General features: G+C 48.4%; 1 protein-coding gene across 8 annotated transcripts; it reads right to left on the bottom strand.

Moving 5' to 3' along the window:
• Window positions 1–23,189, bottom strand: SPINDOC (spindlin interactor and repressor of chromatin binding). Of its 8 annotated transcripts, none has more exons than XM_048511938.1 (9): window positions 23,015–23,164; window positions 21,542–21,653; window positions 19,379–19,569; window positions 15,978–16,262; window positions 7,609–7,710; window positions 7,414–7,518; window positions 3,153–3,272; window positions 2,565–2,624; window positions 1–1,305 (listed from the first exon to the last, which is right to left on the bottom strand). In XM_048511938.1, exons 3-9 carry the CDS (start codon window positions 19,527–19,529, stop codon window positions 944–946), a joined length of 1,185 nt encoding a protein of 394 aa, XP_048367895.1. In that variant the 5' UTR covers window positions 19,530–19,569; window positions 21,542–21,653; window positions 23,015–23,164; the 3' UTR covers window positions 1–943. The 8 variants fall into 8 exon arrangements, with proteins under 8 accessions (XP_048367895.1, XP_048367924.1, XP_048367915.1 ...); XM_048511967.1 differs by having other exon boundaries at window positions 19,379–19,517; XM_048511958.1 differs by having other exon boundaries at window positions 21,542–21,621; window positions 23,015–23,163.
• Window positions 23,190–27,313: the final 4,124 nt, after the last annotated feature.

The raw sequence follows: 27,313 nt of genomic DNA, 5'->3' as shown, positions 1-27,313 counted from the left end.
TTATATCATAAAAAATAATTTATTGTTCCCTTGGTACAAGTCATCCTTGTGAAAGGCCTACAAAAGAAAGGGTCACAGTTGGGCACAAAACATGGTGCCCAGTCACGGCTACAAATGGTGCATGGCACTAGCTCTGAGGTCAATGGAAAGTCAGCGGTAGGGGGGTGAGAAAACGTGGAAGAGATATTATTTCCAATGCAAGAGACAGGTTATTGCTTGATGCGGGAAATGGGGAACCGCTAGCAGACTCTCCTGCTGTACGTTTGCAAAACCAGTCAGTTACAACAAACAGTTCAAAAGGCCACTCTTAACCATCAGTGCCCCAGACCCTCGTCCACTTCTCGATTTCCTCCCACCGAGAACGCAGAAGCACCTTGGAAGGTTTTTTTCAAGATGGGCCGAGAAGGGGCACAAGCACAGTCTTTGAAGAATTCATCAAAAAATTGAAATTGCCCTCCGAGTGGGTGACAAGACAGCTCTGGCCTCTCCAGTCTGCAGGACTTGCCCAGGACTTAAAAAGGATCGGGGGTGGGGGGTGGGAAGAGGGGAAGGTGAAAACCAGTGGGTGGGAAAATAGGGATTGGGGAAGTCACTACTGTTGCCTCATCTCACAATTCTGCGGTGATTAAAAGAGCCAGATACAGAGAGAAAGAGAGAGAGAGACAGAGAACTTGGAAAGCTACATACAGGTAACCCAACAGCTGCATATACACCCACAAGGGTTATGGGCCCAGTTCAACAGTGGCTGTCATCACCTTCTCCAGCTGTTAAAGACTGTAGTATCTGAGATAGCCAATTCATTTCCCAGACACATCAGAGACCAGCAGGGTAGGGAACAGCCTGGTCAGCACTTTATTTTTGCAGGGGTGGAGTGGGAGACTGTCCCCGGGACTCCCAGACTTCCTGGATGGTGCGGCGGACCTCACGGGGCAAATGGAGTGTCTCAGCATGGCACTGAAGGATGTGCTGCTTGGCCGGTGTGTTTTCCAGAGCACACTTGAGAGCAGGAGGCATTCTCGCCCAGACCATACACACCAAGCCGTACTGTGATGGCATCAAAGTCCATGAGAAGCTTGGGCTGCGCCGAGCAGGAGTCCAAAGAGCTTTCTTGAGGATTTGGGGGCAAGGAGTCTCTTGCCTTGACCTCCATGGCTTTCCGCTGGCCTAGTTTGACTCCACAGTCTTTGACATTGCCACGAGCCAAAGAGTTGCCGAAGGGGCGGGGGGCATTGGACTTGGCCAGGCCTAGGCAGTGGGGAGAGTCAGTGGAGTGAAGCCGTAGCAAAGAGACAGAGCAATCGCGATCTGGAAAGAAGGAAGTGAGACTGGAGGTTATTTAGTCAACAAACCCCTCCCCCAATTAATATCTTGGGGGCAGAGATTCAAGGTAAGAGTTTCAAGCAAATGAACTCGATTTAAAATCCATATATCCCACACAATAAAACTGCATTTCTCCAAGGACATAAACTTCACAATGGAAAGCACGTGTGGTGTAGTGATTAAGAGTGTCAGACTAAGATTTGGGAGACCCAGGTTCAAATTCCCACATGGCCATGAATCCTATGCTCCTGTCACACTCCCTCAGCAGAACCATTTCACAGGGTTGTTGTGAGAATAAAATGGGTAGAGAAAGGAGATATACGCTAGTCTGGACTCTATGGAAGTAGGAAGGGATAAAATGCACTAGATCTTTTATATTTTTCCCCTTAAAATGGGTGGCCAGATTCTACAATAAGTACTAAATTATTTCCCCAAAATAATGACTAATAACTATGAAAGAGGGAGGGGGGAGAATTAGGAAGTTTCCATCTATGTGTAGGACATAAGGGGGAGTGATCTTGGTCCACGCAGGTATGAGGGAGCCCCACATGCCGTGTAGGGCCTTAAAGGTCAATACCAACACCTTGAAAACGATCTGGAACTCCACTGGTAGCCAGTGCAGGCGGCACAGCATGGGAGTGATATGGTCTAGATAACCACCAACCGTCAAGAGCCGAGCAGCTGCATTACTTATACCAGCTTCAACTTCGGAGCAAGGAAGGCCCAGCGTGGGGCGAGTTACAATGTATCCAACCTCGAGGTGACTGTCGCATGGATCACAGTTGCCAGGTCGGATTGAGAGAAATAGGGAGCCAGGCCCGGCAAAGATGAAAAAACGCAACCTGCCTCTCCCCTCCCAGCCTTTTTGATCGGGTGCCTGTCTTTAATTTTGCTTGCTCTTAACTTTGCTATTTAAATTTTAAAGAAATTTGCTGCTATGGAAATTTGTTTTAATGTGGTCAGTTATTGGAACAGCTGTATCATGAGCCGCCTCGAGCCCGCCAATGGCGGGGTGACCTATTCTCATCTAATAAATAAACAAATAAATAAAATAAAAGCAGACACTTTTTCTTCGGACCAGAGAGCAGCTGTTTCTGCTACTCTCCTCTCATTTAATGCAGAGATGCATCTCCCAATGGATACCCAGCTCTAAGCCTTCCTCGCAATGAAAGGCAGTGGCCCCCTTCCACAGCCCCCCTTTAACCTACAAAACTCTCCTTTTCAGAGAGAAAACAAAAACTTACAAGGTTTATCCCCCATTCTCTTCTTGGCAGTTGCCTTTGCTCCTGTGTCCTGGGGCACTTCTGAAAAAAGAAGGATCGTGTGCTCATCCGTCTGCAGCGCTATCGTAAGGTCCCAGCCACACCCCTCCAATACATCCAACCCCAGACTCCACAGTGAGCATCAAGCGGAAAATTTGCCATGTAATCTTCCAGGTGAACAAAGGTGGGAAGCGAGATTGTAAGCCCCTTTGAGACACCTTACAGGAGAGTAAGGGGGGTATAAATCCAAATTCCTCCTCTTCTTCTTAATATTAAATATAATATTAAATATTAATTAAATATTTGCACTTGTCTAATATCAGCTGGAAGTATAGTAGGTTGTTTTTTAATATCATAGACCCATGGTGGTGAACCTTTGGCACTCCAGATGTTATGGACTACAATTCCCATCAGCCCCTGCCAGTATGGCCGATTGGCCATAACATCCATAGTCCATAACATCTGCAGTGCCAAAGGTTCGCCACCACTGTCATAGACATTGTTCCACTACACCTTTAATTGCAGTTTTGTTCAACCCCCTCCCCTCCAAGACGTCAGAGTGAACCTCACCTGGCGGAGTCCGGCAATACAGCTTTAAGGCAAAGCCAGCGGGGAAGCTGCCATCAGTGAAGATCCTTATTTCAGCAGGTGCTGACCCCGGGACACCGCATTCCGACGGCCACTCTTTCCCTGCAAGGCAAAGAAACATTGTGAAGCAGCACACAAAGGCTCCTGGCTTCTTACACAACGCGGGCCCCAAAGGCAATCCTGTAGCATTTGCCACCAACTCCTTTCCCACCTGATTCTGCAACTAGAAGTCTCAAAATTTATCAGAACAGAAGCAAGCCATCGAAACACAATAGGAAGGGTACGGAGAGCAATAACTCCCCTTCCTCTTTGGCTTCTCACCGTAGCAAAATGGAGAAATAAAAGGTTTATACACACACCCTGCTCCGGTAGCAGCCACCGCTTGGTCTAAATCACAGGTGTCAAACTCGCGGCCCTCCAGATGTTATGGACTACAGTTCCCATCATTCCCTGCCAGCATGATGCTAGTAGGGGATGATGGGAACTGTGGTCAATCCACTGGAAGAGCACATTGACTCCACCTATAATCTAATCAGGGGAGTAGGGACCTGCGCGGCTCTCTCAGATGTTCAGGAACTACAATTCTCTCATCAGCCCCTGTCCAGCATGGCCAATTGGCCATGCTGGCGTAGCATTCCTGAATTTATCTGGCAAAGCTGTGGTTCCTGAGCTGGTCTAAATGGACCAAGACATATAAAGATGCCCCGGATCATCCTGTTCTTAACCTTGAGCATCTGGACAGAAGTACGGACACTAGGCAAATGCCCCAAACAAAATAAAGCAGGGCAGACTCTAGCTCTGGGGAAGCAAGCTTTAGGAACTTAAGCATGGGATCGGGCACCGCCAATATATGTGAAATACTGCTATTGTTTTAACTTTTTAATGTTATAGAATATTTTATATTTATATCTTGTGTTTTATTGTTGTTATCCTATGGCTTATTGTACACCACCCAGAGCCCTTCGGGGGTTGGGCGGTATAAGAAATTTAATAAATAATAATTATAATAATAAAGCCATGGCAAGAGTTTTGATTGGCCCAGTACTTTCTTCCTCCACAACTTTTGTTAACAGTTTTGCACCCTAAATGGTTTTTAGACAACTCCAGACCCAAATCTCTTGTTTATATTTACTTTTTGAAATCCTTTTTCAAAATGAAAGAACGTCAAAATAAATACTTCCACAAAACAAAAATGATGACAGGAAGAAATTTTCATTTGGAGCTTTTATTTATAGCAGCCAGAGACATAGTAGGATACTACATTTGAGTGGAGTTGGCAACAATGGAGAATTTCACACTCAACAGCTTTCTCAGGACAGCGGTCTGATTGCAGATACGGAGAGCGGGAAGGCTTGTCTCCAGAGCTTCATATGAAGTCATTAAACCACGTTGAGCTTTTTTTGCCTTTGGAATCTTTTCCAAGTTAGCTTTCATTTTCTGCCAGTCCCTCACTTTTTTCATCAACACAAAATTCCCTACTTGCAATACTGTTATTGCTTTCTTCTACTCTTGACACAACCTTAAGTTTGAAACCAGCTTCGTATGACCTGCGTTTTTGTTTTGGTCCAGGATTAGAAATATTGAGATCCATTTCTCACAGGGTAAAAAAAAGACTTTGAAAAAGAATGTCGTACCATAGCGATTGAATTCTCAAAATATACCATAAGCCCTACTCCTAAAATAAGCCCTAGTTAATAGTCCTTAAATGAGGTCAATTTACAGTAAACAGGCAACTATACATATAAACAAGTAAAATCAGTTGGCAATAGAATGCAGCAAGACAGGCTTCACGGAAAACAGATAGCCCTCAAAAGAATCTGGGTCCAAATTGGCTTAGTAGGAAAATAAAAAATAAAATATAGCAGACTGAGTGCTGTAAATAAACATACTGTATATTCAAGACCAGAGATATACCGGTACTTGTATTCAGCAATGCTTGGGCGTGACCAAACATGGGTAAGACTGTAAAGGCTATGTCACTGGTAACAGCCCTGGAGAAGAGCAGGAGAAGAAGAGCGGCCGCATCCGACATTCATCTGACAAGGATGTGGTGCACCTCAGGTATCAGCACACAGAAGCGTGCAGGTTCTTGCCCAGTACGGCACGGACAACACATAGGCTGCCGGTGTGAAGGAGAAAAGAAGAGCGGTGATATCAGCAGTCATCAGACCACCCACAGAGGCTGCAGGCACCCACAGATGAGTGGGAGAGACCAGAGAACACCCACACTACACTGGAGAACAGGTAAGTGGGACCCTCACTTTCAGAATATGCTCAAAGCAGAGGGGCTTTCAGCCATAAAAAAATGTTATGCTGAAAAAGTAAGCATATATACATGAAGCATCTATCACTTGGTAAAAGGAAGGACAAGAACTGGGTTGGTTTTCAGCTTTGTTTTTACAAGGAAAGCGATACCAGCCCATTTATCACTGACAGGTCGCCTCTCTTTCCTCAGGCAGACAGAAAGATACAGGCTAAATATTTATCTAAAACATGTAGCCAAGTGGAGCAAAGTATATTTCAACATGCCTCCTGCCGGGTTTATTAGAGAGTTTTATTGCACAATCACTTTGGATTTTTAATTTGATATATATACACACACACTATGCTGGTTTAAGGCATAATCCGGTTGTATATTGTAAAGTGCGTTGTTTTTATACCTATGTTTTTTCTATTGTTACAGCCTATACAATAAAGTCTTACTACTACTGGCAAAGATCCCTGTGGCACAGAAAGGTGCGCTGCAGTACTACAGCTCAAGCTCTGCTCATGACCCGAATCGGATCCCAATGGAACTTGATTTCAGGTATCTGGCTCAAGGTGGACAAAGATGTCCATCCTTCCAAGGTTGGCAAAACAAGTACCCAACTGGCTGGGGGTAACATGTAGACCATCTCCCCAAACAAGGTCTGCCTAGTAAATGTCCTGATGTGAGATTACCCCATGGGTCAGCAATGACCTGGTGCTTTTCACTACTACCACCGCCACCGCCGCCGCCGCTACTACTACTAGGAAAGCATATTTATGTCCACCTCCACAGTTCCTATCAAACCAGAACACTGCCAAGGGTGAAGACGGAAAAGTACTCCAATAAAAAGGAAGAAGGGTTCTTAGAAAATGGAACCAAGGAGGGTGCACGGGATAAAAAGCCCTCGGCAAAGTCCACAGATCATAGCAAGAAATTCATGGTTGGTTTCCCTTTTGAGCATGCGCTATGCTAATGTAACAATTACATCAGAACTTTAAATAGAATGCCTGTAGTTGGAGATAGAATCATGGAAGAGACCACCAGGGCCAACAAGTTCAACCCCCTGCCATGCAGGAACACACAATCAAAGCACTCCTGACAGATGGCCATCCAGCTTCTGTTTAAAAACCTCCAAAGAAGGAGACTCCACCACTCTCCAAGGCAGTGAATTCCACTGTCAAACAACCCTAACTGTCAGAAGGTTTTTCCTAACGTTTAGGTGGAATCTCTCTTCCTACACCTTGAATCCATTACTCCATGTCCTAGTGTCTGAGGCAGCAGGAAACAAGCTCACTCCCTCTTTGACATGACATCCAAATATTTAAACATAGGTATCATGTCCCCCCCTTAACCTTCGCTTCTCCAGACTAAACATCCCCAGCTCCCTAAGCCTCTCTTCGTAGGGCATGGATTCCAGACCTTTTACCATTTTGGCTGCCCTCCTCTGGATAGTTACAGGGCATAAGCCACGACTGTTTTGTTAAAAACCTTTTCTGAAAAAGCTTATGCACACATACAAAGTGGAGGCAGAAGAACACAACAAGGGTCTGGTGGCAGGAAGATGGTGCTAACATGAGTGGGACCCTCTCAAGGCAGGAAAATATCTCCACCTGGGCTGCCGCCGCCAATCAAAGTAGACAATACAGACCTGGATGACCAATGGACTCATTGGCAGTATAAGGCAGTTTCCTGCATTCAAGCTGCATTTGCACAGTTCCGTGATACCTTGAGGAACTGAGGAGCACTGGCCCTTCGTGCCAGAACAAGCCACAGCGATGCTTGAAGGCCACTCAAAATTAAGGCCACCATAAGACCTAGAAACTTGAGTTGGGGGTCAGGAAAGGAGCAAGTTTTAAGCTGCCATAGTCTTCTTTTTGTGCACTACCACAAACTCGCAAGCTGCTACCGTGGGGCGGAGGGGTGGGGGGAGAAGAAGATGGGAAGGAAGACCCTCCTGCAGCTTAGCTTGAGCACATTTGCAGCCCCCACTATTACCTGTGACTTGGCCAGGCTGGTCACTCCTGACGTCTTTGGCACCGTCTGAGCTGCGCACCCTTCGCTGACCTTGCGATCGCTGCCCGGGATCGGAGCGTACCGTCTCTGTAACGAAAGGTCTCAGGATCAGACGAACCTGGGGTCTAGACGGGTACCCTCCCTCGCTCTCCCTCTGCCCCAAACTGTAGGACCCACCACAGCGTGCTTTCGGCTGCCCGGGCTTCCGATTGGCCGGCTGCTCCTCCGGATCGAGCAGCACATCGATCTCCGCTGGCTGCTCACGCTTGCCTGGGTTGTCTGGTGTAGAGGAAAGGAGGAAGTTTCATAAAACAGAACAGGAACTCCACACAGTGTGCTGAGTAGTGCACATTTAACAAACGCAGTGAGCAAACACAGAAAGCGGGTATAGAATTAAGCCCCTTCGGAATCTCAGATACCATCCAGAGGTTAACCACCAAGCATGGGCAAACCTGCCAGGGTGTCTGCGCTTGCTCAATGATTGCTCTCTCTCTCTTTCTCTGCAGACCACTTTTTATTTATGGCTCTCCCCCCCCCCCCCTCCTTCTCTCATGCTGGCAACTGTAGTTAACTAGAAGCATCTCTGGTGTCTTCCTGGGGACGCCTGGGCAGATGGCTTCCTATCTCTGCACCGACCTTGAAGTGATTTCGCTTTCTTTCACTTTCCCACTTCTGCTTACCGTGGGAACAGGGAGGGAGGGGGTGTGGGCATCGGAGGGGGATAAAGCCTGGGTCAAGTATGCAAGGGGTCAGAGCCGGCTTTGTAAAGCCAGGCAGGTACACACGTTCATTTCAATAAAGATTTCTGAATTGTAAAATCCAGAGTCTGGTGTTGAATGAGGTTGTAGACTTGACAAAACATGACCGAATCACGGTGGATCGAGCGGGAGCCAAGAAAGGTTGCCATTAATCCCCACAATGCAATTGGGCTCCTGCATCAACACGGCATGCAGAAGGTCCTGGGCTCAGGACCTGAGATAGTAAGGGGTCCCTTTTTACCCAAGACTCTGGATGGGTACCTTCAGGTAGAGAAGAAGATACTAGGTATAATACACTTTCACAGCTTTGGAGATCCCGGGGGAGGGGTTACAGATCAGTAGCCGAGCACCTTCTTGGCACCAGAAAGTAGCGGGTTTGATCCCCAACCTCTCCAGAGAAAAGAACTAACAGAAAGATGCCAGAGATCATGGAGAGCCACTGCTGTCCCATCAAAGTAGATAGCAACCCTAACCTTTACGATGCCCTGAGTTGGAAGGCCCAGGCTTACCCCCCCTCATCCGATTTTGGGAGCTAAGCAGGGTCTGCCCTGGTTGGTACTTCCATGGGAAACTGATACCCGCAATAAAATCAAAGAAGCACACTTTTATTTTATGACTTTTATATTAACTTTTATTATAATTTTATTTAGCCATAGGTAGTGTAGTTAGGGGTTTTTTTAATTCCTTAAGGACCCCATCGTGTATGTGACTGTTGGAGGCATCCAGGTTTGACTCACGGAGCTACACCCTTCACTTTAATGCTCCTGCATTTTGAACACAAAGGACTTATGAAACATCACAAAAGGGTGCAGGACTTGTGTCTGCTTTTACCAACCGCACCCAGGAAGGACACCTTTAGCAGTGGCTACCACCTTTTGTTTCCTGATGGGATCAAACCGATCCCTTGGACCACCCATGCGATCACCCACAGCAGAGAAGACCCTGCTCCACCCCTGGATCTGCCCCTCACCAATGAGAAGATTGGACTTTTTATTATTTACCCTCCTCCTGTATGTTTGAATTTCCCCCCTATAAACTGTGTTGCATGTGCTTTGTTTGGGGCGTTCGTTTTAGTCAAGTGTTCCTGCTTCAAGATTCTTGTGTCTGTCTTCACTTCCATTGGGAACCCCTCTCTTCTTGCTAGGCCGGGTTTTGCTGCCGCCCGGTGGGTACTGCTTCAGTTCAGCAGCATTAATTGTTACTCTGGCAGCGGGAAACAAAACCACCAAGGAACCCCAGGATTGCTGCACGGAGACAGGCAATGGCAAACCATTGTAAAGGTTTCAATGGTGTTGATGGGAAGGGCAGCCGCCTAACCTTGAGTACATTCCACAGTCCGGGCGATGGGCCAGCTTCATCGGCGGAGACTTTATCTCTGCGCGGGAGATGAGGTCTCCGTTCCCATGGAGCAGGGGGGGGATGGGATGGATAGGATTATAACTACCTGTGCTTCTGGCGAGAGTGTCATTCCCTGCCACTCGTGTATGAGCTTTCTAAGATGTCTGAATAAACGGTCTTTTTCACCAAAGAGCCTTTTATTTCTGCTTCTATGGAATTCCTTACATTGTGGCAGGAATCTTAATTCATCTATATTCCTAGTGCAGTGGACCTCTGGTGCCTCGGCATGGAGAGGTTGGATGTTTCTGGGGAGATGCGATAGCCCCAAAGAGGGCTCCGTCCTTTCCGCCTGGATCTGGAGGAACCCGGCGGAGAGCGGGTCGCTGGTGACTCTTTCCGCGTCCTCGTATCAACCGCGAGTCTTCCCTTACTCCATTGGCAGAAGGGCCCAGGAGGCGATCATGTCGGACTTACATGAGTGGATTTGAAGCTGTCTGGATCGGTAGCCTGTGGATCCGGATATCTGCCCGTTTCCATGTGGATTACAAGCCTCAGGTGCAGCCTGTCGCGGAGAGCGGGTCTGACCACCTTTCATCTTGACGACAGCAGGAGTCCGATGACGATTCTGGATTTCGTGTTTTTGGTGATGCTCCCAAGAATCCCACCGTGGCCAGATCCCGGTTAGCGGCTGTAGAGATGCCCGTGGAGCCGCGGTGGGCTTGACGTCCTGCGTTCAGAGGAAGAGGAGTCGGAGAGCCTGCACTCCCCTTCGGATCTATTCCCTCTCCCATCGAAGAGCTGGGATGAGGAGGTAAGGCGACTCTTGAGATGCCAAAGCGTAGATACGTGAGCGGCAGCTATGGGAAGAGCGAGAACAGCTGCAACAAGGCGTGAAAACCTGCAAAGGGCGGGGATGCGTGACTGCTTAAGGAGAAGGCTGGCTGGAGAGGGAACTGAAGAAGCAGCAGAACAGGACAACCCATGCTGGAGTCACGCTGTCACTGGTACAGCCGGCGCCAGAGGGGCAGCTGCTGGAGTCCTGCCACCTTCAAGGACCGGCTCCACCAGAGCGCCAGCGTACCGGTTGGTACCTCCACCTCCACGATTCCAGCCCCTCTTAACCGCTGCACTCAACCCTCGCGCAACCACAAGGCGGGAGCCGTGGAGAGGGATACTACAGGCCTCAATACCTGCCGTTTGATGGGACGGCTTCAAACTTCCCTGCCATCTTTACCTTCGATGCCCACGCGGAGGACTATGGCGATTTATGCCCGGTAGGTCTGAAGCTGGCGAAAAAAATCGCGGGACATGGCTCCAGTCCTGAGATGGGCTGACAGCCGATTGGACTGTCTCTTTTTGAACCTGCAAGATGAGGATATTTCGCCGGTGCCGCATTCCTCAAGCCTTAAGGGCTCGCTTCCAAGATCGGTGCTGAAAATGACTATCCAGCACCATCAAATCTATCAACAAGGCAACCGCTCGTTTGCAGAATTTGCCGTGAATTTGCGATGCGGCGGCTGCTTCGACTCCCCTCCTGAGTGGCCTGGCGCGCGTAAATCACGAATACTTCTCGGATGCTGTCGGCAACCAAGTTGCGTGAAGCGGTGATTTTAATTGGGATCCCCGCTATTGCTGATTGAACGAATTGGGATCCCCAAGTGGCGTCTGGAATAAGCCCGTGCGGGGGCCGCCCAAAACCGCCCTCGACCACTACCGACCACCAAAGCCAAATACTGGCAGCCCTACGAGACCACTTTCGGCGTCGTGCATGCGGCTGGGATTAATGTCTTTATAGGAGGACCAGGTCATCTAGCCGTAACTGCCGAAAAACAAGAAGCCAGCAGCTCGACTCTGGCGCACCCATCTGCCAAGCCACCACGCCAAATCGGGCGCTAACGAAGCGTTCAAGGCAGTTATTGAAGGCGGCCAGAGGTGGGGAAACTGGCTGTGTGCCTTTCTTCCAGCCCCATGGACATGGGTTGAGCTCCAGGCAGCGGTGGTGAAGGCAGAAGCCCCATCACAATCAAAGCGTTTCTGGCCAGCCAGCTAAACATGCACAAGTATTATAGCCTCAGCCCTTGTAGATTCTGGCTGCTCCCATTGCTTAATCGCATTTGGGTGGCGGAGGAACTGGAGTCTAGACCAAGTCCCCCTGGCTAAGCCCATACCATTCACCCAAATGGGCTGGCCAGTCACTCGGGGCCCGAAGGACGGCCAGTTCAAAGCATAACGGTTCTCCTCCGCTCTTTGCGACCATTGGGAGAAAATTAGTTTTATCCTGAAGCCAGTAATGAAGCCTCCATAGTTCTGGGCATGCCATGGTTGTTATGAACAAAATTCCGCTGGAAGAAAGGATCTTGGAATTCACTGACCACTCCCTGCGGGGAGCTTACATGAATTGGGGAAAGCTAGAGCTTCTCCTGGCACACACACCCTGGCTTCATCAGCGGTGCTCGATTCTGCAATACCGATGCCAGATCTAGCCAGAGTATTTCAGGGCAAGAATGCGATCAGTTGCCACCATGAACTGAGCTGCAAAATCGTATGCAGCCAGGGCGCAACTGCCCAAGAGGTAGAATCTACATTATGAGTCCCAATGAGGAGAAGAACCGTGCCTTCATAGACAAGAACTCGCTCGGCGGGTTCATGCTGTGAACACCAAACTACACACATGCTGCTCCTGTATTGTTTGGCAAAGATGGATGTTTCGTGCTGCACAGATTACCGAGGTCTCGAAATGCAGTCTCCTGTCAATAAATACCCTTTGCCTTTGATCAAGGACCTTTTGGCATTGGGCAGGGCGCATCTTCTACTAAGTTGGACTTGAGAAGCTTACCACAGGGTCAAGAATTGCTGAAGGCTATGAACATGACTGCATTTAACACAAAGTTTGGACAGTTTGAATACTTAATAATGCCATTGGGTTAAATTACAGGGCCCCAGACTTTTATGGCCCTTATCGAAGTTCTCCATGATTTATTGTACAAGAAGTGAGTGAGATTGTACTTAGATGGCGTTTGATTTATTCACAAACCATGGGAAGAGCATGTAAACATTAGTTGAAGTGATGACGCTTGTAACGCTCCTCTTTGCCAAACTTCGAAATGCTGTTTCCACCAAACCTCTAATGACTATTTGGTTAGGATCTCGCCGAGGGCCTCAGATGGATCCTGCTAAGATTGATGCTGCAGTCCTCCAGTGGCCTGCTTTACCAGCGAAAGGAGCTCCAATCACTTTTCTGGGTTTTGCCTATTTTCTATCGTGACTTTATACTAGTCGCTGAACTGACTCTCCCACTCACAGACCTCTTAAGCACCTAAGAGGTAAAGATCCATTGACACCAAACCGAAATTTTGCCTCACTAGTCTAAAGAATGTCAGACAGCCTTTCAGCTATTAAAATCAGCTTTTACCACGAACCTATCCGCGAAGCACCTGATCCGGATCTCCCATTTGTAGTTCCGTGGATACTTCGGACAAAGCAGGGCAGCCTGTTGCAGAAAAATAAAGATGGTAGGCTGGTTCGGTATTGCTTATTTATCAAAGAAATTCTCTCGGTGCTGAGCTCAACTGGACTGGGGATAAAGGGCTACTTGACCATCAAAGTAGCACTCTCACTTGCGCCACTGGCTGAAGGGCTAAACACCTTTCAAGTTGAGTGAGGATCCACAAGAACTTGGCGCCTCTCCACCTCAAGATGTCCCATGAAGCAACCGTTGGGCGATTTCTTTTTTCTCGTTTCTCTTTCCGCGGTACATTTTTTCCCGGAAACGCCAATAAACTGGCTGATGCGGCTCACCAGCCTACCGAGGGTGGAGCTGCCTTCGCGGGACATTCCATACTATTCTCTCCCCTCCCAGTGGGGCTGGCTGTCACCCGATCTCAGGCGTCCACCCTCCTCCTCCGCCCATTCCCAGCCTGGTCTCTCTCCTTTCCCTACGGGAACTTCGAGGAAGCGGGGGCTGCCTGAACCACGGCGGAGAGAAGTGACTCCCAATTCGTTTGGAGAATGGTGTTTGGCGGCGGGAATGTTGGTGGAGTGCCTCCCCTCGTGAAAGCAGGTTCGAGGCCTGTCATGATGCCATCAAGCTGGACATTTTGGCTTTCTCAAAACTCTACGAACTGGCCAGCCGTCGAATTTTGGTGGTAGCGCAATGTATAAGGACATTGAGACATATGTTAAAGGTTGCTCTGATGCGGAAGCCAAAGAGCGTTCAGGAAAACCCCATGGCCTGGCCAGAGCCTCTCGGTGGCCTCAGCCCTTGGGAAGTCATCTCCATGGATTTTATTACAAGATTTGAAAGTCATGGCAACGGTCTTGTGGGTGGTGGTGGACTTATTTTCTAAACAAGCCCATTTCATCCAGCAGCCTTCCATCCCTCGGCTCCTAGGATTAAGCGGCGTCTATTCATTCAGCATGTTTGCTCGTCTACACTCCGCCCGTTAAGGTGGTCTCCGACCCTTGAACCCCAATTCATTTCTAAGTTCTGGAAGCTTTTCTAGGGTTATTGGGGGCGCCCGGCGTTAACCGCCCCTACCGCGATGAAAGTGACGGTGAGTCAGAGAGCGAACAGAACCCTGGAGCGGTATTTCGTTGTTACACCGGTACCACCAAGACGGGTAGTGCGAGAGCTGATCCGTTTGCAGAATCTGACTATAACAATGCGGTTCACAGCAGTACAAAACCCCGCCGAAATTGTGTCTGAGTAAGCTCCTTCCCGCCCGTTACGCCTTTACGCGACAGCATTGGTCCTCAGGAGTTTCAACAATGGATTTCATCCCTAGCGAGGGTGCGTCGGTCCAGACATACCCACAACAGGCTAAAGACTCCCAAAACTGCAGCCCGGATAAGCACCGCTTCAGTTTCCTCTGCGTGTGGAAACTTGGAGTGTATTTGTCTGCAAAAAAAAAATCTCCAGAGGCGTGCATAAATTTTCCAAGCTAGGCAAAGATTACAGGACCTTTGAATTACTAAGGTGATTAATGATGTCACTGCCGGTTGGATTTGCCTAACTCTCTTAAGTAGCATTCATTACTGTCTTCCATTCCAGTTTACTCAAAGGCTCCGCTTCGATGCCTGCTTACACGACCAGCGGAGACCCCACCCGACTATTATTGATGGCCACAGCACTTCTGAAATTGATGCCATCCTGGACTCTCGCTTTAATAAGCGCTTGCAATATTTAGAACTGGCAGGTGGGATATTCACTCTGGGTATAATCAATGGGTTTATTCGAAAATATTGGCCTTCACCCCTTGTACCTGCTTTCCACGGCCCTTTCCGCTAAACCTGGGGGGGGGAGGGGTCTTCTTTAAGGAGGCAGAGTGTGGGGAGTTTCAATGGTGTTGATGGGAAGGGCAGCCGCCCTGACAGTACATTCCACAGTCGGTGATGGGCCAGCTTCATGGCCGGAGACTTTATCTCTTGGCGAGGAGATGAGGTCTCGATTCCCATGGGAAGCGGGGAGGATGGGATGGATAAGTTATAACCTGTGCTTCTGGCGGGAAGTGTCATTCCTGCCACTGCGTGTACTTGAGCTTTCTAAGATGTCTGAATAAACGGTCTTTTTCACCAAAGAGCCTTTTATTTCTGCTTCTATGGAATTCCTTACACTCTGTTCACCTCTTGCTTTTAAAAATCTTGACGGCATTTTTACCACCAATCTGTATAAGGTTGCAGGATTTTGGAGAGTCATAACTTGGGGGGAAGGGAGGTAGTCTTTGGATGTTAAAACCTGTGCGCCCCCCCCCCACACACACACAATTGTGGCATGCACACACAAGAGAAGGATAGTTGGCTTATGCAAAGCTGTGTAGAACAAAAGGCGCACGGGCCAAGAGACTCATTTCAATCTCAATCTTCCCAGTCTGTCCCATGCCCGCAAGGCAAACGCTGCCCGTTCCACCTGCAGCCATGAAACCGCCCCCAGATCTGTTGCCAAAACCACAAACCCCCCACTACTGTAAAAGACAAGGTGAGAGAGAGGGGCATGCGAAAAAGAGGGACTGAGCCAAAGCATTTGTGCTGCTGCCCCTTTGATCTCCAAGCCTTTCAACAAAAAAAGAAGAGTTTGGATTCATAGCCCACCTTTCTCCTCTCCTGTAAGGAGACTCACGGTAGCCTACAAGCTCCTTTCCCTTCCTCTCCCCACAACAGACACCTGGTGAGGCAGGTGGGGCTGAGAGAGTTCTGAGAGATCTGTGACTAGCCCAAGGTCATCTGGCAGGAATGTAGGAGTGCGGAAACACATCCGGTTCACCAGATAAGCCTCTGCCACTCAGGTGGAGGAGTGGGGAATCAAACCCAGTTCTCCAGATTAGAATCCACCTGCTCTTAACCACGACACCACACTGAGAACACCTTGAGAATGTGGAGCTTTCCCAGAACTGCTCGGCTCCAAGGAGAGAAGCCAAAATTCTAACGCACACACTAAAAAGAGACACGCTGTACCTTCAAGGTAAGTCTGCATTTCTCCATCGGTCAGCGTCTGTCCTTCGCTCCAGGCCTCCAAGATGTTTTGCTTCTCCTCCGGGCTGAAGTCCATGGAGTGGGCATGATGCTGCAGGATATGCTCCCGTGCCGCTGCTGGACCGGAGGCGCTCAGGATTCCGCCGCACACCATGCACACCAGCCGGCCGTTTGTCGAACTCTTGGCTATCAGGTACTCCTCCCTCCAGGAACTGCCGGGCTTTGCTTGACCTTCCCCGGCCATCAAGTTGGGGACTGCCTGCTCCACTGAGGGGGGGAGGGGAGAATGAGGCATGTTACAGGGAAGGAGTCCACATGCATTTGTGACTTCTGCACATGAAGTGGCCTGAACCAGACCCTTGGCCCATCAAAGTCAGTATTGTCTACTCAGGCCGGCAGCAATCTCCAGGGTCTCTGTCTTTCAAATCACCAACTACCGCATCCTTCAAACGGATGCTGCTGGGGATTGAACCGGGGATGTTCTGCATGCCAAGCGGATGCTCTACCACGGAGCCAAAGCCACTGAACCACACACACCTATGAAGGTGCCTCATTAAACAGACTCTTGGTCCATCAAGGTCAGTGTTGTCTGCTCAGGCTGGCAGCTGCTCTCTGAGGTTTCCAGTAGAAGTCAACCAGGTCACCTGCTACTTGGTCCTTCTTTAACTGGGACTGCTGGGATTGAACCTGGGACCTTCTTTATGTCAAGCAGATGATCTATCAATGAGCCACAGCCCTAAAACACACAGATGAGCACATAAAGAAGAAGAGTTTGGATTTATATCCCCCCTTTCTCTCCTGCAGGAGACTCAAAGGGGCTTACAATCTCCTTGCCCTTCCCTCCCCCCCACACAACAAACACCCTGTGAGGTAGGTGGGGCTGAGAGTGCTCCAAGAAGCTGTGACTAGCCCAAGGTCACCCAGCTGGCATGTGTGGGAGTGCACAGGCTAATCTGAATTCCCCAGATAAGCCTCCACAGCTCAGGCGGCAGAGCTGGGAATCAAACCCGGTTCCTCCAGATTAGATACACGAGCTCTTAACCTCCTACGCCACTGCTGCTCCTAAAGCAGTCTTATCAGAACTTTTGGCCTATTGGTATTGCCTACTCAGGCTGGCAGCAGCTCTCCAGTGTCTCAGGTAGAAGTCCTTCATATCCCCTACTACCAGGTCCCTTTTTTAACTGGACATGCCAAAGACTGATCTGATCTTCTATATGCCAAGCAAATGCTCTACCACTGACCAACAACGCCTACAGCATGCTCATGAAAACATGAAGCTGCTTTATACTGACTCAGATCTTTTGGTTCATCAAGGGCCCCTTCCGCACATGCAGAATAATGCACTTTCAATCCTCTTGCACCCTTCGGTCTCTTCCTTGATGCCCTTCAAAGAAAATCCAGGACAGTCACTGCCAGCGAGGGGAGGACATTGCAACCTCAACGGCCTGAGCAGGGACACAGCAGCTTCATGTGTTTCTATATATCTGAATGCTGTATTTATTTATTTGAAGAAGAAGAGTTTGGATTTATACCCCACCTTTCTCTCCTCTCTTAAGGAGTCTCAAGGCAGCTTACAAGCTCCTTCCTCTCCCCACAACAGACACCAAGTGAGGTGGGTGGGGCTGAGAGAGCTCTGGGTGAACTGTGACTAGCCCAAGGTCATCCAGCAGAAATGTAGGAGTGCAGAAACACATCTGGTTCACCAGATAAACCTCTGCCACTCAGGTGGAGAAGTGGGGAATCAAACCCAGTTCTCCATATTAGAATCCACCTGCTCTTAACCACTACACCATGGTGGTGTAACCACTACCTGCTCTTAACCACTACACCTAATAGGGATTCAAAACTTTGTTTACTGAACCTGCTACAAAGGAACTGCTGAAAATTTCTGCTTTCCAGAATGAATAATTTGACATAAATCAGCAAGTAATTAGATAATTCGGTATGCAGAGGCAGCAAAGTAAATCTGAGACTAGCGTGGGAAATCTCGTCCTGTTCCCTTTCAAGGTAATCCGTTAGCAAAGTGATTTTGTGTTAATAATAGCAAGCATTTTGAAGTCTTATTGTCTAATTTATATTATAAGTTTGCGGTATGGCATGACCTTTGTGATGGTACAAACCACACCTAATGAGGGAATTTCCCCCATGAAGTTTCATGATACCAGCACAAACCCCCAAAGTGGTCACACTAAAACTCTGCTCTTGAGAATGGGGGGCTCTGACCTCCATCATGACGTTTTCCCATACTCAAATTTGGAAATATTTTACCTTGCGGCAATCAGCTCAGAGCCCACCTTGGTGGAGGGGTGTGTGTGTGGAATATAAATAAATTATTATTATTATTAGGTTTTTAGACTTTGCTTTTCTCTACCTTAAGGCGTCTCAAAGCAGCTTAGAAACCCCTTCCCCACCCCACAACTGACACCTTGTGAGGTAGTGGGGCTGAGAGAGTTCTGAGAGAACTGTGACTGGCCCAAGGTCACCTCACAGGAATGTAGGAATGCAGAAACACATCTGGTTCACCAGATAAGATTCCGCCACTCACGGGGAGGAGCGGAGAATCAAACCCGGTTCGCCAGATTAGAGTCTGCCACTCTTAACCACTACACCACAGATGTCAAACTCGCGGCCCTCCAGATGTTATGGACTACAGTTCCCATCATCCCCTGCCAGCATGATGCTAGTGGGGGATGATGGGAACTGTAGTCCATAACATCTGGAGGGCCGCGAGTTTGACACCTATGCACTACACAATGGTGGCTCTCCATTAATAAATGTCAATTAACACATCTATACACGCAAGACGTTTTTATGTAGAACCTATAGAATTGGAATATGGACTATATGGAACTGAAGCTTTGTTTCTGAAAAAAAGAATTGAATGATTTAAGTGATTATTTATGTGTAGTTATAAGAGTTGGAAGTCTTATGCGGTATCTTTAAGAATTTTATCAGAGAAATAAGGAAATGTAAATACAAATAGAAGTGTTAAGTGGATTGATCACATGCAAGATTAATATATAAGACTGGACACAGCCAGAGTGCAACGGGTGTATTTTTGAGTTTATTTAGGCTAACGTTGACATTGCACTCTTAAAGATAGTGGTGCTAATTAACACATCTAAACACCATTCTGAAATCACTTCCCAGAGGTGGGATCAGAATTTCAGAGCTTGCTCCCCATCCGATGTTACCAACACCATCTTTGCTACTGGATCAATCCCATCTATGACTGCTAATGGTACCCACTTGTCCTGATTTTATAGGCACGTTTCTGTAATAACCAGCTTCCTCTGTGATAACAGACCCATCTATTGAAGAACCCCCCCCCAGGTATGCAAAAAGGGGTGGAGGGAATCCTTCCTTTGGGGTGCACTCCCTACCTCTGCCCACAGCGCCTTTGTTGGCTCCACCTTGGATAACCGGGTCAGGAACTGGCACAAGAGGCTTGGCAACCATTTTCTCTTCCTCTCTTTTGCACTTCAGAGATACCTCAATGTAATCCAGTAGGGGAACTTCAGCCTTCAAAGCCATTAACAATTTGCAGGGTGGGGGGGAGGGGACAGAAGCCCAGCTGCAGAAGAATACAAAGCATCAGAGCGGGTCCCCTTCCTAAGTACATTCATGTCCCCCATTGGTTGAATTTAATTCCTCTGGGATTAGAACGAGTGAACTAGCAGACGCGGCAAAGGAGGGACGCTCTCAGCACACCCAAAGGGAAGCACTCAAGGTATTTATACACCACTTTTACCCAGCATTTTATCCTCTCAACAACTCCCCTGCGAGGTAGGTTAAGGAGAAAGTGTGTAGCTGGCCCAAGGTCACCCAGCAAGCTTCCACGGAAAATTTGAACCTGGGTTCCTGCCCCTACTCCAGTGATGGCAAACCTTTTTGAGACTGAGTGCCCAAATTGCAACCCAAAACCCACTTATTTATCACAAAGTGCCAACATAGCAATTTAACCTGAATACTGAGGTTTCAGTTTAGAAAAAATGGTTGGCTCTGAGGCGTGTGTTACTTGGGAGTAAGCTTAGTGGTAGCCTTGGGAGTAAGCTTAGTGGTAGTCGTTGGCTTTGCTTTGAAGCAACCATGCAACTCTTCGAACGGGTGAGGTTTAGATGTGGGGTTTACTCAGTAAGCCCTAGGGGGGTTTACTCAGAAGCAAGCCCCATTGCCAGCAACTGAGCTTACTCCCAGGTAAAGGATCGTGCTTTATTTCTATGCATGAAAATCAGTGGAGTTTAACAGCGCTTAACAAGGTTACCTACACTGCTTCCCCAAAACTAGGTCTCAGATTTAATGCTAATAATCGAGCCCAGCGGCCCAGGCCAGCCTACATGGGGGTGTGTGTGTGTGTTTGACTCTGTTTGCGCGTGCCCACAGAGAGGGCTCTGAGTGCCACCTCTGGCACCCATGCCATAGGTTCGCCACCACTGCCCTACTCTAACACTCCAATATTTTAATGTTTATGGAATGTTTTGAACTAGGTTGTAATCCACCCACAGCCCTTTGGGGGGTAGGGCGGCACATAAATCCTAAATAAATAAATAATAAACAATAGTTTATAAAGTCAAAGTCCATTCTTAGAAAGGCCCCCTATAGCTAGTCTGATGTAGTGGTTAGAGTGGTGGACTGAAGAGATCTGAGTTCCAGCCCTATAAAGCTACCAAGATTTCCATGGGCCAAGGCACTCACCATCAGTCCTCACAGGGATATTGGGAGGACAAAAACAGACAGAGGAACACTTCCCACCACTCTCTGGGCTCACTTAAGTCTGGGTTAAAATGTGACTGATTAAAAATAAAAACATATCTTCGAATCTTGGAGTCACACAACTTCCAGTCAAACTATTCTCTCCGCTTTTCCACCCAAAGTCATTTCCTTATGCCCGCTCACAAAAGCATCTTTGTCTTCAGACTATAGAAACCAGGATATGGGCAGAATTCCCACATCTAATGAATCAAATTATTAAAAAAAATCCTAGCCTACCAACTGGGAGCGACTGGAAATGTTATCATAAGTTGGGAGGGACAAAGCCAGTTAGTGGGCATCGCGCACCCACTGCCCATTTTAAAGTTGATTTGAAAGAATGAGATATTATGATTCGATTAAGGTGTGGGGGGATCAGCCCCCCTTTGCTAATCATAAGAGCTCAAAAGTCAAAATTACCTGCTTCCTTGTGCTTTGTTTTCTACTAAGATTTTTCTTGAGCCTAAGTTTCTAGCCCACATTGCTAAAGTTGCTTCCCCCCCAAAGGAAATGAGAATTGTCCTGCTGTACTCACAGCAAATACTCAGCTGCAGAAGGAATTAATTTAATTTATATTACCAGATTTGTACCCTGATTTCTGCCCTCGCAAGGGCCACCAAGACAGTTAACAAATTAAAAACATGCACCATAAAAACCACACCTTACAAGCCATTAAAGCCAACAGGAACCACATTATTAACTCAATTAAAACCAGAGCTACAATGTGCACAAAGGCATAAAAGAACAACAGTTAGGAAGGGAAGGTTGGTATTTTACCTTAACTTAAAATCTCTTACCTGTGTGTGGGTGATGGGGGGAAGGGGGGGATCTTGCTGTAGCAGAGGAAAGAATCCACTCACTGATGGCTGAACAGGAGCTGGGAAGGGAGGGTTGTAAAGTCACAAACCACTAGGGGGGAAAAAAGGGAAAGAATCACTTCCTTAGCAACCTTTCAGAGCGTAGCCCTGCTAGCCAGCAGTAAAAGAGACTCTAGACCAGGGGTAGGGAACCTGCGGCTCTCCAGATGTTCAGGAACTACAATTCCCATCAGCCTCTGTCAGCATGGCCAATTGGCCATGCTGGTAGTGGCTGATGGGAATTGTAGTTCCTGAACATCTGGAGAGCCGCAGGTTCCCTACCCCCGCTCTAGACCAATAGCACCTAACAAGAGTTTCTGGGCATAAGCCTCCAACAGCCAAAGCTCCCTTGGCCAGACACAATTCTGCTTGCTTTAGCCCAGGGGTCTGCAACCTGCAGCTCTCCAGATGTTCATGGACTATGAATCCCATCAGCCCCTGCCAGCATGGCCAATTGTAGTCCATGAATATCTGGAGAGCCGCAGGTTGCACACCCCTGCTTTAACCAAAGCCACAGATTTCTGCCTAATACCAAACTCGAAGAACCCCCAACTTCAACCGAGGATCCCAGCCTCCAGGTGAGACCTGGGGATTCCCTGAAATTACAGCTCCTCTCTAGAGTACAGAGATTCAGATCCCCTGGAGAAAATGGATGCTCTGGAGGGTGGACTCTATGGTACTGGAACCCACTGAGGTCCCTGGCCTCCCCAGGCTCCAAATCTCCAACCTGGATTTGGCAATCCTACCTCCCATCCCCTATTGGTGGTTAGGGGGGAACCTGGCAACCCTATTTCCAACTCAGTCTTCCATCCCCACTGGACTCCTCTTTCCAACTCCAAAGGCATAAGGCTTTTCACCTCCCCCCATTATCTCTGTCTCTCCATCTTTATTCTTCCTCCTTCTCTACTCCCCAACTGTGTTCATCCCCTCCATGATCTCAGCCTCCCCCTACCCTCCCGCGACAAGCTCAGAATGTCCTTACTTTTCCTCCCCTGGGCCAATCCCCTGTGAATTTCCCTCAAGGTGCTTCCTATCACTGCCTTCCCCCAACCACCCCTGTATACCCACGTGGCTCCCGGCCACCTGAATCCCCCCACCCCGCAAGTCTCCTCCAAGTCACATTTTCCTCCCCACCCCTCTTCCCCTCACGAACCCACACCTGACCTTCCCCAATGCGGGGCCCCAGGCAGTAATCATATGCCAACCTCCCCTTCCCCATAAATTTAGGAGTCCCACCTGGGCCTTACCTGACCCAAATATACTTTACCCATTAACCCCCCACCCCGAGAATATACTCTTTCCTGCTGCCCCCCCACAGCCATTTGAACCCCCCACCTGGACCTTGCCCAGCCCCTCCCCGCAACCCAGTAGGGGGGACGAGGACAACCCCCACCCCCGAGCCCCTTTCCATACCTAAAGCCCCCCTCCCACCCTCGGCACAGCTGCTCGAAGACCCTTCTTGGCTCTGCTGCGGCCGGCTGCACTATATAACCCCCCTTGCACCATCGAGGCCCCTGCTTCCAGCGAGGCAGAGCGGCTCCTCCGCCCTACGCGTCGCTCCCCTCCGCCTGTCCACTCTATGGTTTCATTGTCCGATGGCCGGGCCTGGCCTGGCCATAGAGCCGCAGGCGCTAGAGCGGCACGCCTCCCCCCCTCTCCCCCAAATGTCTGTTTCAGGCGGTTGGGGAAGGGGAGGGTTGACTCCATTTTCCACTAAGGGGCGGCAGTTCCAGGCGAGGGAAGGGAGGCGAAGGCTGCCACTGCCAAATAGCTTTTAGCAGAAAGTGGGATGGGAGGGAGGGAGTGGTTTGCTAGGGTTGCCAACTCTGGGTGTTGCAGTTCATGGAGATTTGAGAATGGAGCCCGGGAAGGGCATGGTTTGGGGGAGCTGGCTATAATGCCACAGAATCCAACATCCAAAGGAGTCATTTTGTCCAGGGGGGACTGATCTGGATCATCTAGAGATCAGTTGTAATTCCAGGTCTCCACTTGGAGATTGGAACACCAATGTTTAGCAATCTTGATTCTAGTCCAAAGACGTTTGTTGGATCGCCCAAAGAGTCAGAATGGCACTGCCACATTGCAGGGCTGTTGTAGATTTGTCTCAACCTCAAACACAGCCCAGAATATTGGGAATAAGAACGCCGGGCTGCACGGCAGGGTTGTTGTATACCCTACTCAGGCTGAAGCATACTCCCACAATATGGGAAGCAATAAAACTGGACTATATTGTAGGGTTGTTGCAAGTCAGTGTGTCATCTCAAACGGGCATCACTCTTGCAGTATGGGGGTAATCAAAAGTCTGTGGTTGGAGTATTACACCATGCCCGGGGAGACCCAAGTTCAAAGATCTGTTTGTCATGAGAAGAATGCAGTTATCTCTCTCTGCCTAACCTGCTACGCTGATAAAATGGAAGAGCTGTGTTTGCTACCTTGGAGGAAAATGGGATTTAAAAATATGCTAAATACTGAATAATCACATTGGATTACAGGATAGTTGTGAAGCATTTTCAGGCTTTGCTCCATGGCCGTTTAGGACTTTTTCCTTGTTCTGATTCTGTTGGTATGTTTAACTTTTGCAAGAAAGCATTCAAAGGAAGAATCCCCAGGCTGCATTCAGAAGAACAATAGTCTTTTCTACCTCTTCAGGGCTCTGCCACCTCATTCTCCTTCATATGTAAACCAGACCTAACAAAGGCTGCTACTGCTATTTTTTTAAAAAAACCAGACCATTATCATTTCCTTGTCTAGAGATAGGACTTCGTACCCTGATTATGTAGAAGGGGAGCGGGGGTGGGTGGGTATTGAGTCCTGTTCAGAAATGTCACCTTGAACAAGGAGGAAAGATGGGATTTTGCCAGCGCTATACCAATAGCCAGTTCCAGGCACATTTCAAAATCCTGCTTTTGGACTAAATCGTCTGGGGACCCAGGCGATTACATGTTTGCAGTCTATCTTACCACATAAACAACGTAAATTGCCTTGGGTCTCCATAAGAGTGAAAGGCTGGCTATAAAATGAAGTAAAATAATCATATTTTGTAAGCCCAGGCTAGCCTGATTTCATCAGATCTCAGAAGCTAAGTAGGGCCAACTCCAGCAAGCATTTGAATAGAAAGCCTTTAAGAAGAAAAGAAGAGCTTGGTTTTATACCTGGCTTTTCTAATCAAAGTGGCTTACACATTCCTTCCAGAGGTGGGATTCAGCAGGTTCTCACAGGTTCCCGAGAGTAGGTTACTAATTATTGGTGTGTGCCGAGAGGGGGTTACTAATGGGTGATTTTGCCACGTGATTTTTGCCTTAGTTACACCCCTCCTCTCAGCAGCAGCGCGCAGAATTTGAAGCAGTCTAGCAGGAGGTGCACCAGCATGCATGGCAGCCTGCGCCTGCGTGCATTTGTTTCCCACCCAAGGACTGGCGCAGCGGCTGCGTCCTTGCCACAGCCCTGCCCACGGAATGCCCAGCCATGCCCGCATCGAGCCCCGCCCCGCCCCATTGGTGCTACGCCACAGTTTGAATCCCACCACCATGGGAACCTGTTACTAAAAATTTTGGATCCCACCACTGATTCCTTCCCTTCCTCTTCCTGCAACGGACATCTCGTGAGGCAGGTGGGACTGAGAGAATTTGGAGATTACTGTGACTAGCCCATGGTCACCCAGGAGGCTTCATGTGTAAAAGTGTGGAAACAAACCTGGTTCACCAGATTACTGACTGCTACTCATGTGGAGGAGTGGGGAATCAAATCCGGTTCATCAGATTAGTCTATTGCTCATGTTGAGGAGTGGGGAATAAAACCCTTTTCTCCAGATTAGAGTTAACTACTACACCCCGCTGGCACTAGGGAATATCAGGGTTGTGGTAGGCAATGGAAAACCACCTCCAAACAGCAGTTGTGGGTTTTCTGGACTGTGTGGCTGTGATCCGGTAGTTTTCGCTCCAAATGTTTTATCCACATTTAATCTTGAAGCAGGAACACTTTACTAAAACGAATGCGCCAAACAAGGCACTTGCAACACCATTTATAGGGGAAAAATTCAAACACAAGGGAGGAGGGTAAATAATTAAAGGTCCTATTTTCTCATTGGTGGAAGGCAAGTTCAGGGGTGGAGCAAGGTCTTCTCTGTTGTGGGTGATCTCATAGGTGGCCCAAGGCTCCTGTCTAGGACCTTATCGGTTTGATCCCATCAGGGGACAAAAGGTGGTAGCCACGGCTAAAGGTGTTCTTCCTGGGTTTGGTTGTGGTTGTGATGTTACATGAGTCCTTTATGTTTCAGCTGCAGGACCATTCGAGCGGAGGGTGTAGTTTCGTGAGTCAGACCTGGATGCCTCCAACAGTCACGTGCACGATGGGGACCTTAAAAAAACTATCTGAACATTTTATGACGAGATGAACAGGGAATAATATAAAATAAACATTGTGCTTCTTTTATTTTATTGCGGGTAACACATGTAATTTGAATAATTTAATACGTTAATTCTTATGTCTTGCTTCAGTTCTGTGCTCAGACTTCCGGTTCTTCTACAACCCTCATTCCTACTGCGTTGCTTTGCATTGCTCATTTAATGCCCCATCAAGTCGACTGCACTGAGACACTCAGTTGACATCCTCCTTGAGTCCAAAAGTGAGAAACGTGGACTATAAATAACATAAATAAATGAATAAATAAGTTTCGTAGATCTTCAGACTGTGGAGGGAAGGCCAAGGAAGGACTGTGTGGCAGAGAAAGGAAGGGTGGGAGGAGCCAAATGCAGAATCCAGCAGCAATGCCATAGTGGTTAAGAGCAGCAGTGGCATAGTGGTTAAGAGCAGGTGCAGTCTAATCTGGAGAACCAGGTTTGATTCCCTGCTCTGCCACTTGAGCTGTGGAGGCTTATCTGGGGAACCAGATTAGCTTGTGCACTCCAACACATGCCATCTGGGTGACCTTGGGCTAGTCACAGTTCTTCTGAGCTCTCTCAGCCCCACCCACCTCACAGGGTGTTTGTTGTGAGGGGGGGAAGGGCAAGGAGCTTGTAAGCCCCTTTGAGTCTCCTTGCAGGAGAGAAAGGGAGGTGTATAAATCCAACTCTTCTTCTTCTTCAATCCCAAGGCTATTTATCCAGCGGAGGGGGGGAGGAATGAGAGTGGGTATGATCCATGTGTCAGAACCAAGGACACCCAGGCAACAAGCAAGAGAGTAGGTAGATTGGCATGCATGTAAGCTGGCAGAGTGTGCATGCATGTACTGGCAGTGGGCACTTGGAAACTGGGAGGGGAGCTCAGTTGTAGGGATCCTACGCAAGAAAAAAAGCAAAATTTGATTTCAGCAGACTTGCCAGCAGGTGGAGGAAATCCTGGACGGATTAAAACCAGCCCTTCTGACTGGTGTAAAAAGGGAGTGGGATCCAAAATTTTTAGTAACAGGTTCCCTTGCCAGCCCCCCCTCCCCCAGCAAAGGGGGCAGAGGCGTACCTAGGCAAACCTGAGCCCTGGGCAAAACCTGAGTTGGATGCCCCCGCCCCATGGGCAGCCACCCCACCACGACCCCCCAATTTTTTTTTGCACCAGGTCATTTCTAAATCATCATCACATTATAGAAAATGCCCCAACTCACAAATCTGAACACAGCAATGGTGAAACACTGGTGAGATAAAAGGTATGAAAGACTGAGAATCAATGAATTGCAGTACCTGGAAGGGATCAACCCAGTTCAGGGAGTTACATTATTAG

This window comes from Sphaerodactylus townsendi, linkage group LG01 (assembly GCF_021028975.2).
Source record: "Sphaerodactylus townsendi isolate TG3544 linkage group LG01, MPM_Stown_v2.3, whole genome shotgun sequence".
In the NCBI taxonomy this organism is placed as follows: Eukaryota; Metazoa; Chordata; class Lepidosauria; order Squamata; family Sphaerodactylidae; genus Sphaerodactylus; species Sphaerodactylus townsendi.
The sequence above is the reverse complement of the archived record's forward strand: the minus strand, read 5'-3'. Positions and strand labels throughout refer to the sequence as shown.